This window comes from Macaca fascicularis, chromosome 7, assembly GCF_037993035.2.
Source record: "Macaca fascicularis isolate 582-1 chromosome 7, T2T-MFA8v1.1".
In the NCBI taxonomy this organism is placed as follows: domain Eukaryota; kingdom Metazoa; phylum Chordata; class Mammalia; order Primates; family Cercopithecidae; genus Macaca; species Macaca fascicularis.
Window position 1 is genome coordinate 18600312 of NC_088381.1, and position 12631 is coordinate 18612942.

At 53.4% G+C, this 12631-nt stretch overlaps 1 protein-coding gene across 4 annotated transcripts in view; it reads right to left on the reverse strand.

Moving 5' to 3' along the window:
• Positions 1-12631, reverse strand: part of PLA2G4E (phospholipase A2 group IVE) — a 64044-nt gene that overhangs the window by 26578 nt on the left and 24835 nt on the right. For 2 of the 4 annotated variants that reach the window (XM_005559276.5, XM_073995586.1), the window contains exon 2: positions 5085-5157. In XM_005559276.5, the coding sequence (XP_005559333.3) occupies positions 5085-5157 (73 nt within the window). Of the gene's footprint in view, positions 1-5084; positions 5158-12325; positions 12436-12631 lie in introns of those variants that run through there. The other 2 variants (XM_045395337.2, XM_073995587.1) reach the window with 2 other exon arrangements.

Here is a 12631-nt window from a genome sequence, read left to right on the forward strand (position 1 = left end):
TGGAGAAGGAACAGAGACTTTGACTCCAACAAGCCCTCCCAAAATGACAGAAGGTCTCCTAAGTCTTCCACCTGGAGCAGCAGAAGGAATAGGGTGAAAATAGCAGTCCAGGCTGGCTCCCTGCTCTATTCTACCTGGGAGGAGGGAGACAGAGGGGCCATGACTGCCCTTGTCACTCTCCTGGCAGTCAGTGAGGGTGAGTCCCAGGGTACACACCAGATACATAGGAAATGGTGAAAGCCAACACAGTTTCCAGCGTCAGAGAATCCTCTCGACAGTTAAGCTGGTGGGAGGATGGGAGTTCTACACTAGTAGGACTGATTCAAACTAGTTTTTAATTATTAATAGTCACTGATGAGAGTGGAGCCAGGGCTTTCTTCACCCTACATTGTCACCACACTGAAAGGTTTATCAGAATCAAGAGCCCTGATCTAAATCACAGGCGTTCCTAGCTTCTGATTTCATCCCTGAAATCTGGTTGATCTTTGAGGCCTCATCATTCAGTGAATTGGAATTCACAGCCCTCCTCCTATTGAAGAAAGGTGAGATAACACTACCCTTTAGATGTCATGATAATCACTTAATCCAGACAAAAAGAATGACTGAAACCCAACAGAATCAAAAGAAAATGATGACCTCATCACCCTACTCTTCCCGTCTATGCTCTACCTGCTCTTCCTTACCATCACTCACGTGTCCAGGCCAGAAACCAGTGTCATCTTTGACTCTCACATTCAGTTGATTTAACCCTTTGTCTCTCTTGGGCCCCCCAACTTGTCATCTGTCCTGCCACTGCCCTGGTGTAGACCACCATAATTTCTGGGGCCACTTCCCAAATGGGCTTCCCATCTCCTGTCTTGCCCTACTCTGATATTTTCTCCACAGAGAAGCCACAGGGAGTTTTTTAGATATGACCGTGCCACTCCCCACTTTAAGATCCTCCAGGGGCTCCCTCCCTTCCTGCCCTCAGGAAGGAGTCCCAGCCACTCAAAGCGGCTGTGCTGCTCACTTCCCCAACCTCAGCCTCATCTCTCCACCCTCCCTAATACCCCACCCCTGCCCTCTGTGTGTGAGCATGTGTACGTGTGCACACACGTATTCACACACATTTACACGCGTACGCATGCACTCAAACTTACACACACGCACTCACACTTCAGACTCCAGCCAAACACAGTCACTTGTATTCAAAAGTGCCTTTGTACATGTAGCTCCCTCTGCCCAGAACACTCTTCCACTTTCACCCACCCTTCTCCTGGCTAGCCCCTTGGGGCTTCAGAAGGAACCTCCTCTGGAAGCTTTCCCTGAGCACCCAAGTCTGGGCCAGGTACCCCTGAGCCCAGGGTCCTCTGTTCCTCCCCTGGGGGGCGCCCCTATGCTGCATTGCAACAACAGGTAGACTCAGCTGTCTCTATACACGTGGCCACAGGATACAGGTACAGATACATCACCGCAGATACAGGTAAGAGGTCAGCGCGTCTCATTGCTCTGCTGGTAGGGAGACTCACCGGGGACCTGCTCAGCCCTCTTGAACCCCTCCCTTAGCTTTTCCAGAACACTGGCCCCTCCTCCCGGGCCTGGACCACACCCCTCAGGTCTGTCTCCTGTATGCTGGCAGCCTGCAGGCAGGGACCGGCCAGCTCTACACCTACTGGCTCTGTAACGCGCTTCGCACGCACAATTTAATGGACCCTGTAAGAGTCCCTTCCCTCTAAAATTGTTTTCCTATCATTAGTCCATGCCTAAAATTCTCCCATGAAGCCCATTAAATAAAAACTCAGTATTTTTGGCCTAAGGCTTAAATGTCTAGTTAAGATAAAGAAATATTCCTGGCAGAGACAAGATTGATCAGACACCCACATTCCAAGCACTACTTTTTCAGTTCTTTTGCAGAGAGTTGCTTCCCCTGCCCACCCCCAGCAATGAATGGTTAGGCAACTGTGACCTGGTTCTGAGAATTTCATGGACTATGGGGATTTCTTAGGCACAGATAGGTTCTAATCCTTGTTCCTAGTGGAGTGACAGAGGGCTTGGTCATCTGAATGACATCTCTCCTTTCCTGGAATGTGGGTGGCAGAGATGACTCAATCATCTCTATAGATGTTCAGAACTTTGTCTCTCTAATACCTCTGGAGACACCTGTCTGATATCCCTTGGGGTGCTGGTTTGGGTTTTAATTCGTTTTCCCAAGAGAAACAAAAACTCCTGACCAGTGGGAGGTTTCCAGGCCTGATTGTCCCTCCGTCCTGGCCCAGGGCTCTTTCGGTTATCGAGGAGTCAGCCCTGAATCTGAGTATTCACTGCCATTCGGCCTCTTCGAAATTTTAGGAAACTCAGGCACAAGTTACAAGACTAAATGGAAGTGCTGTTTATTTTGGATTCAAACCAGAAGGGAAAAATTGGGGACAAGAGTAACCCAGGACCTAAAAGACTTCAGGATAGTCTTAATCTAACCCGGGCAAGGTAGCAACACAGCCCAGCCTGCAGCAACTGTGGAATCCAGACCGGACATGACCGGGGCTGGCACCCTGAGATGCCACATGTGCCTTCTGCCTTGTTCCTCAGGGGAAATGAGGAAAACGTAAGAAACAAGGGGGTTTCCAAAGAGGACCAGGTATCGCCCAAAGGCAGCCTGCCTGCCCGATGAGCATGTAGGGAAGGCAGGAGGAGGCTTGTAGAGCCAGACCACAGCCTGTTTCTCTAGCTGCCTGCCCTTCCTCACACCCCATCACCTGCTGAGTGGCAGGTGTGGCAGGAAGAAGACAGAAGAAAGGGCCCTGGACAATAGGCGGTCTGGGCATGAAGGTGCAGGCATGCAGATGGGGACATGAAGCCAGGTGACTGGAGGGGCTGGGACAGATACATCTCAAAAGAAGTTGGAGGGCTGGGTGTAGTGGCTCATGCCTGTAATCCCAGCATTTTGGGAGGCTGAGACAGAGGATCACTTGAGCCCAGAAGTTTGAAACCAGCTTGGACAACATGGTGAAACCCTGTCTCCACAAAAAAAATTTTTTTTTTAAAGTTAGCCATTTGCGGTGGTGCATGCCTGTAGTCCTAGCTACTTGGCAGGCTGAGGTGGGAGGATCACCTGAGCCCAGGAGGTCAAGGCTGCAGTGAGATGAGATTGAGCCACTGCACTCCAGCCTGGGCAACAGAGTGAGACTCTGTCTCAAAATAAAATAAAATAAAATAAAATAAAAAAGAAAAAGCAGAAGGAGTTGGAGGAAGGTAAGCACTTCTGTGGATATGTGGGAGCTGGACTGTCCCAAAGAGGAGGGTGAACTCTGCCCAAGAGTGGGAAGGTGTCCGATTGGCCACCGAGGTATGGACAAGAAAGGCAAGAGAAGTGGCCACGTCTCGGACCCAGAGGACATTCCCTGGCTCCTCAGATTGTTCACCGATGGGCTGGGAAAGACCCCAAGAAGCTTGAGGAAAAGTCCCTGGCCCTCTGGTTGGCCAGTTGGCAGACACAGACCCAAACTAGAGGTTACTGGAGCCACTGCTGCTGGCGCAGGCTCTGGACATGTTGCTCTCCAGAGGCTCTGTCTCTGGAATCCTGCTTGATCTCTTTGCTGTCTCTGGGGCTCAGGGCCCTCCCACACTCACCCATTCACACTTAGCCCTCCATTGGAGTGACAGCTTCCTACAAGTTTCCAGAGTCTCCGCACCTGCACTCTAGCACAAGCTGCATACAAGCCCTCAGGAAGTCATGCAATCTCTTCCTCAAGACCTCAGGCACCCCAACACTTTGAAGGCATCCAATCCCTCCTCTGCCTCACTTCCTGGTTCTCCACACCTGGCTTGCCTCCTCTCTTCCCACACTCTCCAGACCTGGGATCAGACCCTACTTCCCTCTTAGGCAATCGTTAACCTCTCATTACAAAATGGGCCTCCAGTCAAGTTGTTGGGAGCATCAGGTAGTGTGTGGATGTCTGGCCACAGGTCAACCAGGCAGGTGCTTAGAAGGTGTGGCTCCCTCCCTCAGGACAGCCTCTCCCCAAGGTAGGACTCCCAAGGCCTCTAGATGCTCAGGCCCTGCCCCTCTCAGACCCCAGGTTTTCTGTGCAGCTTTTCTTGGCCACTCCCGGCTCTCAGCGTTCTCCTCTGCCTCTAAACTCCCTGGTGACAAGATGGAAATGCTGTCTCCTATTGTTCTATAACCGCTCTGGACATAGATAGCTCCTCTTGTTAAAATGTACGCTCAATCTCAGGGCTCTGTGTCTTCTCTGCCCCTCTCAGGCCCTCCCTGGCCTTTGGGGATCCCTGCGGCCCTTGAGTCATTCCTGTGTGGTTACCGGTGAGCAGGGATGCTCCCTACCTGTGGGGCCTGGACATAGAGCTTTTTCCCCCTTGGGGGCCAACTTCCTCTCTGGATGGGGCCAGGGGTGGGCAGTGTGGGGAGGGGCTTTTGGTTCTCATGATGTCTTAAAATGCCACCCAAAACAGGGGTGGGGAGGATTCTGCCCACTGAGATGCCTCCATTGACCCCTGTGGCCTGGAAATGCAGCAGGCTCTGGGATGAAGTGGGAGGCTGGGGCTGCCAGGAACCAGCACTGCACAAACAGCCCTGCTAAGTCAAGCCACATCCACGGGCTGAACTGTAGAACTGGGTACTGTGGGCTCTGGCCTGGCCCCCAGAGCCTCGTTTCAGATCTTTGTCTTGAGAAGGGGCTCCGGGAGTCACCTGGCAGCTGGTTCCATGATGCCTAAGCACCTCCCCTTCCACTTCAGCCCAACAGGCCCTAAACGAAAGAAGAAGCAAGGAGTGCTCTGTGTGGGCAGAGCTGGTGCTCTTGGAAATCGATTCCAGGAAGAGAGAGTGGGGAGGAGACAGTGGGCAAACAGAGCTCTTGGGTAGTGCCGAGGGAAGAGCATGAATGAGGGGCCTGGAAGAGTGACAGAAACCCCGAAGTCTGAACTACAACTTGAGTACAGAATACACATGCATGCACACACATACACTTATACACCATGCACGAGCGCACACACACACACGGATCCACCTGACCATTTCTCCAGCCAGGGCCTCTTCCATCCAGACCCTGTAAGCAGAGGAGAAAGAGAGAAACGAAGTGGATACTTACGCATATCAGCCTGCCGGACATTTTTCATCCGGATGACCCGCACTGTCAACAGGTGGCATGGAGACAGCCCCTCCTGTGGAAGGAGAGGACAGAGGACTCAGTCTTCAAGCATCACCCCAAGGCCATTGCTCAGGGGGAGACTTTCCCTCTGTGCCTCCCCACTTGCATTACAGCAACCCCCAGGCTGGTTGTCTTTTGTTTGAGACAGAGTTTCACTCTTGTTGCCCAGGCTAGAGTGCCATGGCACCATCTCGGCTCACTGCAACCTCTGCCTCCCAGGTTCCAGCGATTCTCCTGCCTCAGCCCCCCATGTAGCTGAGGTACAGATGTCTGCCAGACACCCAGCTAATTTTTTGTAGTTTTAGTAGAGAGGAGGTTTTACCATATTGTCCAGGCTGGTCTTGAACTCCTGATGTCAGGTGATCCACCCACCTCAGCTCCCCAAAGTGCTGGGATTACAGGCGTGAGCCACCTTGCCAGGCTCCCCATGCTGTTTTGTCATTGTTTGCTGGGGTTTCTGTCTGTTCTTCAGCCTGGAAGGTCCTGGAAGCTCCAGAGAGCCTGGGACCCTGACTGGTTTTTCATCTTTGTACCTCCAGTACCTACAGCATGCTCATTTTTAGAAGGTGCTCAATACATGTGCATTAAGTGAGTGAATGAATGTCCCAGCCCCATGCACAGAATGAATGCCCACGGCAAGGGAGTCCTGAGGTGTTCTCCCTCTCCTTTCTTCACTGCTTATTAGCACTTTCCTCCTACTGTCCCACGTGCAGATATTTGCCCTTGCCCAGGCCAGATGGCAGCCTGCTTGGGAGGCAGGCACAGTGTGGCTGTGGGAAGGGGGTGCTGACAGACACTGATCATGCACGGTCACATCTACTCACTGGGAGACCATGTGCCAGGGGATCACCCCCACTGGTACTTATTTAGCTCCAGCCCAGACCTTTGCATCTCCCTTGCCCTTTGGGCCTCTTCCCCAGGGTATCCTCCCGCAAGTCCTTCTGGTCACTCTATTTTTCCTTCCCAGGAAACAGTCCGCCTCTCGCCACTCCTCCGTTTCTCACAAGAGGTCCTTGTGGAGTCTTGGCTGGTCTGCGGTGACCTCTCTTTCCTGATGGCAAAAGCTCAAGTAGTCCTTGGTTTGATGACTGGCTCCTGTCAGACGCCTCTGCAGGTCACGATAACCCCAGGGGACCAGAGCCCTGAGGTGTCCCCCTCCCCTAGCACCTTGTCCTAACAACTGGGGTGCAGCAACACCCCCAGCGCTGCCCCCTTGGTGCTGATGGCTCCTCCTGCCGTCCCACCCCTCTTCTAGTTCTGATCACCTCCTGGGGGCTCTGCCATCATCTCAAGCCCATGTCCTCAAGGAACACCCAGAGCCCTCCCCGGGCCACAGTGTCCGGAGCAGTGGCTGTGGTTCCTTAAGGCCCTGCGCCCCTCCCGAGCTGCCCCAGCACTCTGAGTCTTGCAGCAGCCACTGCTCTACTTTGTCCCCCTTGGACCCATTACTTTCTGCCTCCCAGAGGCCCTGAAACCACCTTTCCCAGCCACACCAGCTTCTCCGGACCCTGCAGCTGCAGAGTGTCGCGGGATCACCCTTCCTGCCTACCAAGGGACCGCAGCTCTCTCCCAGTGCCCCTCTGCCTGTTCACTCGGCCCCAGGCGTTAAGCCTGTGGGAGCCGCTTTCGTTTCACCCCTCTCCTGGCCGGCATCTCTTCCATGGCCTGTCTTCAGAGCTCAGGGCCTGCGTGCTCACTGCCCTGCCTCCATTGCCCTGAGGGTGCCAGCCCTCTGATTGTTCCTCTGAATGAATGAATCATCTTCTAGAGTATATTTTTGAGCACCTATTGTGTGCCAGGCCCTATGCTAGATGCTAGGGAGTTAGGGGTGAATACGAGTCGGAGACAGAGAGGTTAAAGGCAATGGCGGCCAGTGGCTTTGATGGGGAGAGCAGGTCAAGCTGGCCACAGACTGTTGCTGTCAAGGCCTGCGACCTCTCGCTGGCTGCAGAAGTCTCCCCACCATCAATCATACTCCTGGACTCTGGAAACCTCTTCTGGTCCCCAGGGGCCCAAGGCTGCCAAGCTGAGGTGCATTTCCACTCGGCTGGCACACCCTTGAAGGGGCAGTCTCGCGCCTGTTCTCTTCAGGAGTCCTGGTTCTATTCTTGGTTCATGCCTTTCCTGTTGGAATCTCAGGCCTTGAAGCCCCTTCACTGAGAGTTTTATCCGGGCTTAGATGAGTCTTTGTTGTCATCCATTCCCTGCCTGGGCCCCTGGTAAATGCCTACCAACCGAATGTCTATGTTTATAGAAGCCTCTGAACTGGCACCCTCGACACGCCACCCTGCATGTTCTACTCCGTGTTGCCAGAATCGCTTTATACCTTTTTAAGAGGATGCAATTCTTCTCTCTTTAAATACTGTTGGGATTGGGGACAGGGGAAACAAGGTATGAAGAAAAAAAGTTTCTATAATCCCACCACTCAGAGACAATCTTTTTATCTTTCCTTTTTTTTTTTTTTTTTTTTTTTTTTGAGACAGGGTCTCACTCTGTTGCCCAGGCTAGGCAATCTTTTGATGTTGGTCCTTTCAGACTTTCCTGGGGTTTCCTGGGGCTTAATTATTATTATTATTATTTTTGGAGACAGAGCCTCACTCTGTCACACAGGCTGGAATGCAGCGGCAGGATCTCGGCTCACTGCAACCTCCACCTCCCAGGTTCAAGCAATTCTCACTCATCAGCCTCTCAAGTAGCTGGACTACAGGCACTCACGACCACACCCGGCTAATTTTTGTATTTTTAGTAGAGATGAAGTTTCACCATGTTGGCCAGGCTAGTCTCAAACTCCTGGTCTCAGGTGATTCTGCCTGCCTCAGCCTCCGAAAGTGCTGGGTTTGTAGGTGTGAGCCACCGTGCTCGGCCCCTGGGGTTTAATTCTGATCAGCAACAGAATGCCAATTCTGGGAAGGTCACGTTATTTAGCTCCTTTTAAGGTCTCCTCCTCTCCTCAACAGCTGCCTCAAAATCAGGGCAAAAGTCAAACTCACACTCAATTATAGGTCTGGAGATTTATTTTGTGAGGTCAACTCTGCAATGTTGAACATTTCATGGTCAATAACTTGCTCTAACAGCATTCTGTTGGGAGCCGAAGATTTGGGCCAAAAGCCATGCACACTGCTTCTCTTCTTGTGCTGCAGACGTGGCTATGGCCTTTGGCCTTTGGCCAGACCTCCGAGGCACGGTTCACTCCTCTTTTCTCACTCTGCCTGAGCGCAGCATGCACCCTGGGCTGGCGCGGTGAGGAGGCAGGGTCAACTGTCACCAGCAAGCGGTTTTGGCAAAACCTGTGCCCACCGGCCCACTTTCTCAGAGGGCAACTAGAGTCCAAGCTGTGGGGGCTTCAACCCAGGAGGAGTCCGTCCTGAGGGATATTCCAGTGTTTCAGGGCTCTGAACCCAGGTCTCGTGGTCCTCTCAGCCATCACAGCCCTTCTCCCGCCTCCAGGAGGGGCTGCCTGTGGCCCAACCTGCCTCCTTCCATATCTGCTCTGGCAGGGAAGGCATAGCCACACTCTCCCTCGGGACCTCACTCCAGGTGTCCTGCCTTCCAGGACAAGTTCACTCCCATCATCTAACCTCAGTGCCTTCCAATGCGGGTAACCATTTCTTCCTGCTCTAACTCAGCAACAATAACAGCTGGCATCTGCTGCGTGCCAGCCATACGCAGGTGCTGTGTATGGGTTCTCCGTACATTATCTTGCTTAATCCTTACAACCATCCACGAAGCAATTATTATTAGCCTCGTCTTTACAGACAGAGAATCAGAGGCTAAGCCCTTTGACGCCGGGCTCACAGCTGGAATCAGAGACATCCAATGCTACCTCTTAAGCCTGTGTTTCTCCCACTGGGATTATCTGTTTACTTGGCAAACAGGAAGACAAATGTTGCTTGCCCTCATCTCCTCTTCCTTGCTTTTCTTCTCCTTAAAACAATTTTTTCTGACAGATTCTTCTTTTCACTCAGCACTTCCCCAAGGCTAAAAAATAACCACCAAACTCTGACAATTCTTCTATGGCCCGCACTCTTACTGGCTGTTTCTACCAACGCATTCTAGGATATCCCTCTCTTTTTAAACACCTAGAGAACATCAGAGCCGTGAGGTCCTTGGAGAGGTCCCCACTTTCCAGTGGCCACAGATTGCTCCACTTAAGCCTCAGATCACACCCTCCAGCTCATGAATTTTCAGGAGAGACCCAGTTTTCAGGAGACAACCACATTTTGCCAGCACGGAATTGGGACTGGGAAGGGGGTTCGAGAGACCTCCCAGCTGGGCCATGCCGGGAGGAAGGCAGCAGGAATATGGGACTTAGCTCTGGGGCCCAGAATCATTCCAGGAACCAGGTCTATGAGAAATGGCCTTCTTGGGTTGCAATGAATGTACCTATTTTGCTTCTGATATAATCTGTTCGATCAGTGTTGCTAGAGATGAGCAAAAATTCATGACCTGGAGGTAATTAATCTAGAGTGGAAAGATGCAACAGAGCAAAGCACAGTGTCTGTGATGTGTGTGTGGGAACCAGAAACCAGGGAGGCCGAGGAACCCATGTTTACAGGGTTGCTCATGCTGTGGTAAGGGCCAAAGCTTTAAGGACTCAGACAAGCTCGTCTCTAGAACAGGATTCCCTGGCTGGGATTGGGTATCAGGGTGAAGAGTCAAAGTATTTAAGAACATACATGATCAGGCACCATGCCAGCTGGGCTGCAGCCCTGGAGTAGGGACAGGCATTCATCCTTCAGGGGGGCACTGGGAGGGCCCTGGGGTAAGGACCAGGGAGCACTTGGGGACTTGGAGCTCAAGGCAAGAACTATTTGGCAAACCGTACAGAGGTATATTTAGCCACTTTGACAACCAGTACAGCTGGGATGGGGAGGACAGCCTGGACAGCAGTTTTCTGGGAAGCCAGGGGAGAGAGAGGGCCCCGCTGCTCAGGCTGCAGACACACAGTCCCAGCCCCCTCCCCAGCCTGGATTCTGGGGTTGATCTTGCCAGGACTCCACTGTCCCCTGGGGACCTACTGGGGACTGGGGGACCATGCCAGCTCATGTGGAAAAGAGGCAGCCCCTTCAATCTCAGGACTGGCTATGATGTAATCCAATGCTGCCCCTTCCCACCCCTGCTTTTATAGATATGACCTTCAGCAGGGGTGGGGGTGGGGAACAAAATGTATGACTCCGCTCTTGGCAGGCTCAGCTGGGCTGTGCTCTAGGTGCTGGGCATATGCTCTTATCTAACCCTCCAACCACCGCCAAGGAAGGCATCATTATCCCTGCTTTACAGAGGGGAAGGCTGAGTTTAGAGAGATTACATCTCAAACAGGCTCACACAGTCTGGGAGTGGCAGAGCTGGGACTTGGGCGCAGGTCTCCAGGACCCATGCACCCCATCCACCTGGCTCTCACTCCATCCACCTGGCTCTCACCGTGAATGTACAGCACCAGCTGGCAGCTTGCTCCAGGCCACATGCTAGACTAGTCAGTAGCAGAGACAGGAGGAAAAGCCTCAGCCTCCACATTGGAGCTCTCCCTATACCCCAAGAATCTAGCCATCACCACAAATCAGTCAGAAGAATACTTAATGACCGAAGGGCTCCCAGGGTCAGGCACCTGGGTGGGAGTGGGGTCTGGGGAAGGGTCTGACAACCATGTTTCAGAAGTGGTGGGTCTGATGCCCATCCTGGGGCAGACATACCCTCAGCAAACCATCCCATGAAGTCTGGGGAGCCTGGAGAGAGGGGAAGATGGCTCCTGGGGAGCCTGCAGGAACTCCCTCCCCAGGGCTTCTCAGGTCAGGCCAGGCGGGGTGATGCCACCTCCTCCTCCCTAGAGAGCTGGGTGTACCCTTCAGTTCCTTGCAACACCTGTGTCGGAGCTTAGACCAGCCAGGTGCTGTCTTCCAGAACATGTGGGCCCTCCTTTAAGGAGATCATTGGGAGGGGACATCATGGGACACTAATATATGTCCCAGCCACTCTGAGCAACATCCCAGACTAAGTGTCACCTGGAAGGAGCTACTACTGCTGTTTTCCTTTTTATCACCAGGCTAGTTGAGTGGTCAGGGCAAGAAATCCCGCAGGGACAGATGCAGCTCATGGAGAGGCTCATGAAGCCACACTTGGGGCTCTGGGCTCTCAGCTGCTTCACTGCCCCCTTGGAGGTAAGCTCTGTCACCTCTGTGGAAGATCTCTCCTGGCCCAAGCTCTTGGAGGCTCAAAAGGATTGGCAGGAACAATGGCTGGCCAGAGGCCCTTCCAGCCACCCAAGTGCTGCAGGGAAACCAGGGCACACCCCAGGAGGCCGTGTCCACCTGGCTGGGCAGCGGGGGCACCGGCCACCACCCAGCACAGAGCTCCCTGCCTTGGGCTCCTTGGAGACTGAACAGGGTCTCCATCTGCCCCACCAAGAGACAAAGCACTTTCAGGGCATCACCCATGTCATTCGACGATTTAATTTGAGCTGGGGAGGAGGCCCTGGGGAGGGGAATGAGGAAGAAGTGCTGCCTTCGAGGAGCCAACTAACGATCCTTCACTGCCCCCTTCAGACTGATCAGCCCCTTCAATCTGCCCCTATGGCAGATTGAAGCATTGAGGCCATCTCCCTATTGCCAAGATGGGGAAACAGAGGCAGGGTTGGTCTAGAGCCCTGGCAACCTGATCCATGAACCCAGAGGTCTCCCTGTGAGGCTGTGAGGAGTTGGATAGACCCAGGAACCTTGACTGTAAACCCAGGTGGGCAGCTGATGGCAACAGATTGACAATGCCACCAATTCTCACCATACACTACACCATACTCTCGCACAGCATAGGAGCTTAGGATGTTTGCAGGGTTAATACCTGCTTGCCATTAGGGCAGGCCAAATGTGAATCCCCCCGGCATACTGTCTACCCTGGGTGCTAGCCTGGCCCCAGGATGGCCCCAAGCCACTTCATGGTGCCTTGAAAAGCTTGAGGGTACTCTCAGCTGGGCCACCCATGCAGGAGCCCTGACCGCAGCTGGGCTAAACCACTTCCCCCAGGTTTTAGGATGAGGCTGCCCGAACCCAGGTCCCTGGGATGTCCAATGCCTACCAGCCCTCCCTGAACCTCGTCTCCTGCCCCCAGCTCCCTACCCCTGCCTCTCACTTCCTGGCCATGCCTCCCTGGCCCTCAGCCTCTGGCCCCAGCCACGGAGCACCCCCCCTCACCTTCAAGGCACAGGTGGCCGAGGGCCTGCCATCTTCTGCTTGGCATGGGTCTGGCAGGGGGTGGGAGACCCAGGCGGGCATCTGCCTCAGGAGCATCACGGCAGCTCTCCAGCTGGGTGGCAAGATCAGTAACTTATACTCTGACTCAGAGCTCCACCCTCCTGGCCACAGCTTGGCAGTGGCTGGGATTGCTCTGGGAGTGGTTTGAGTGGGTAGACAGATACGGTGCTTGGGCCTAGATCTCTTCATATCAAGGAAATCACAGGTCTTCAGGTCATAGAAATACAGGGACCTGCAGGGCTCTGG